The 3,248-nt window shown below is 50.7% G+C and overlaps 1 protein-coding gene across 1 annotated transcript in view; it reads left to right on the top strand.

The window, feature by feature from the left end:
- Positions 1-3,248, top strand: part of CKAP2L (cytoskeleton associated protein 2 like) — a 14,362-nt gene that overhangs the window by 8,845 nt on the left and 2,269 nt on the right. Inside the window, exons 6-8 of the mRNA XM_015421090.1 lie at positions 814-969; positions 1,914-1,977; positions 2,998-3,124. Of these exons, the coding sequence (XP_015276576.1) occupies positions 814-969; positions 1,914-1,977; positions 2,998-3,124 (347 nt within the window). The remainder of the gene's footprint in view (positions 1-813; positions 970-1,913; positions 1,978-2,997; positions 3,125-3,248) is intronic.

Genomic DNA, 3,248 nt, shown 5'->3' with positions numbered 1-3,248 from the left:
TGGTCTCTGCAATTTGCCCTGCTGCTTCTTGCTCCCCATGGCCCGACTGAGGGCTGCTGGGAGCAGGGGGTGGGGCTTGTTGCATGTGCCCGCCCCCTGGGCTTCTTACTGCCAGAGCTCCGCTCCTGTGCACTCCCGCAGGAAATGACCCCTGGGATACTTACCAGGCCCTGTAGGTACGTTGTGCAAGCTACAGTTCAGCTTTGGATGTAAATGACTGCCTTCCTGTTCAGAGGTCAGGCCTCCCATGAGCAGACAGCAAATTCTGCTTTATCTGATTGTGTTTATCCTGCCTTTCCAAGTATGGTTCGAATTAGCTTACCAGTCCTAAATACAAAATACAGGGCTATGTTGATAATGGTTGTGAAAACATGTTCTGACCCACCCCAAGCCCAGTTTTCTACCACCATTTGGCAGCTGCCACCCTACAAGCATGATATCTGTTGGGATTTGCAAGTCCTCTCTCTGTAGTCATGAAAGAATTGCTTATGCATGCTGATGTCCTAGCTGGTGAGGTTAGGGACCCAGTAGCAGAGCCTGCATGTACTGTATCCGCTGCCAGAGCAAGGTGACAAAATGCGTAGTTGGTTAGAACTGGGATTCTCCAGTTGGGTTATCAATACTTTGGGGATGGACTAGAGAGTAAGCGTTGGGTTTCGGTTTATTGCTCTTTGTTCTTCTCCTCTAGTTTGTCCTCACACGAGGTTTAGAAGTGGGTGTGTAAAGATGTAGCTTAGAGCAGCTAGTGAGAATGTTTGTTTTCACTGTTCCTGTCGGCCTGTGCTGCTCTGAATCCTCTCCGTTCTCTCCTAGGGATTTCCTTCAGAAGAGATCCTGGCCATGCTTTCCCAGATCCCAGAGGCAGAGAAGTTTGCCCAGTTCTGGATCTGCAAAGCAAAACTGCTGGCACGACATGGCACGTTCGATGTGGCTGGGCTGTATGAAGCGGCTGTTCGTGCTGGGGCTGTAGTGAGTACCTTTCCATTTGCCATCAGCAGGGTGCCTTGTTTTAGGTTTGTCATGCCGAGTATGCAGCAGTTAGCTAGCTATCCCGAGTAAAGCAGGGCAATCTGTAAATTCGGTTTTCTCTTTTTAAAAAAAACCTCTCCTAGGCCTTGTAGGTACATTGTGCAAGCTAAACCGTGTGTGCGTGTGTGTGTGTCTGGCTGCCATCAATGAGAATTAGGGGTGGTGCAACACAAAAGAGCTAACGCAGGTCTTGTTTCTAAACCAAAGGTCCCCGGAGAGGCGCAGGCAGGCAAGAATTTCCTGGGACTAAGTAGGCGAAGAGACATGGTGTGTGTGTGGGGGGGGGTGTTGGCCTGCAGTGTGCAGCACCCCTCCCTGTCAGATTCTTGACACAAGCTGACCTGTAGCAATTCTAATTCTAATCCCCCCCCCCCCCGTTTACAGGAAGTGTGGGGAAAACAGCACACGAGGTGGGTGTCTGAATAGCTACGCAGCCAATGAAAAGAAGTTGGAGAGACAACTGGATTGTTCAGAGCATGGTTCTCTAGTGCTCAGAATGCAGCTTATACTGAACTGGATGCTTCCTCTGCCCTCTCCCCCATTTCTTTGGAATTGAATGTTCAGTTTGTTTTCTTAGAATTGTCAAAAACAGAGCACATTTGCATAGACAATAAACAAGCACGGATCAAGGTCTCCTAAACTGGGATATGGGTATGCATGACCTCTTTAGCAAAGCAGCCGGGAATGCAGAGGACTTAATCCCTAGCTCCATTCCTATCTGGCCTAGAGCTCTTCCCTGCTGAGCCCAGGGGCCCCTTTTGAGACACCAGCACCCCCGCCCCTCTGGAGAGAGAGTATTCAGTGCTCTGGAGGACCCCTGCCTTGCACGCAAGACCTGTGCCAAATGCGTCGTGGCTGCTAAATAGTCACTTTTTGTTTTGTAGCCACTACAGAAATTGAAGGAGGTTGTCGCTGATCTTTTGAAGAATCCAGACAAGACAGCCCAGGGTAAGAAATATGGAAGAGGCAAAAGTGGGCCCTGTGTTCATCAAAAAGGCAATTAGTCGACAGCGAAGGCTGGAATCCTGTACACAGCTGCTTGGGAGACCTGCTTCTCACTCGGGAAGAGAACTGTTTGATTAAGTAGGCTGGCCGCCCATGCTTCTCGCTCCCAGGTCTGGGCTCAGTAGTGGTTGGGGTTTCACCTGGGAGCCTATACCTGACAGAGGAGAAAGGGGCAATCTCTTCCATCCCTCTCCTTAAAGTCCACCTCCCAGGACCTATTAGTATAAGAAGGCCAAGTTGTGTGCTTGGAAAAGGAGGCTGGGGCTTGGCTGGTGTCTCTGAGTAATGTTGGCTGTTGCATCACACGTAGCAAGTGGGAGTTTCTTGGAGGGACTGTTACAGCTTCAAGGGTTTACGGGATTTGGAAAAAAAGAAAGGGGACACTTTCTGTCCCCACAGTGACCAGGAAGTGGGAGCCCACCTACTGATCCGGCCAATAAGCTCTAGGCAGCCGCCTCTGCTTCCCTTTCTCCCACTTCAATGGGCACTATTAACCTTGCAAGGAAGTGCCATCACCAAGCCTTGGGGGATTCTCAGTCCCCCCTCCTCCATCGGGGCTTGCTGCTATACTTTATTTTTTGTGGGAGTGCAACCTGGCTGACCACAGTGAAAGGCAGAGGTGGCAGCAGCATGTCTAACCACAGGGGCCAGAAAGGGGCCAAAGTCAGCACTTTGAATAAGCAAGCATTTCAGGGCAGGGATCAGCTCCCATCAAACATCCAGAATAAGTTTTCCGCAAGGCGGGAGTTCTCAAGGTGAGTGGCAGAGAGGTATGGACATTAGTGATGTCGCTATTGCTTCTAACAGCATTCACTTCTGCAGTTTATCTTTTAAGCTGTAGAATGTCTTCTAACTCTAGGGAGAGAAAGACCACGCTTCAGGCTCTTCTCTGCATAAAGGGCAGAGTCTTTTGACATCCAGCTATACTTCCCTTGCTGCTCTCCTCTTTTGTATCCCCCACAGTGATCCCCACTCAAGTTAGCCCTCTCCCTGCCAGGGACCAGGTTGAGATGAGTCCCCCGAGCACTTTGCGACGCCAGACTTGCAAGCCGGTCTCAGGTATCAAGCTGCAAGTTGTTCCACTGCTCAGGTAAGGGTCCTGGCCTACCTCTGCCCCTCCCCCGTCTTCTGACCTGATGTTCTTGAGCTTAGCAGGGCCGCCCTTCCTTTCCCCATAGGCCAAGCTCTTCTGGCAACCGGCAGAGGAGCTGTAG

The sequence above is a fragment of the Gekko japonicus genome, unplaced genomic scaffold (assembly GCF_001447785.1).
Source record: "Gekko japonicus isolate JY-2015 unplaced genomic scaffold, Gekko_japonicus_V1.1 scaffold13, whole genome shotgun sequence".
Taxonomy (NCBI): Eukaryota; Metazoa; Chordata; class Lepidosauria; order Squamata; family Gekkonidae; genus Gekko; species Gekko japonicus.
This window is presented reverse-complemented; position numbering and strand designations above follow the sequence as displayed.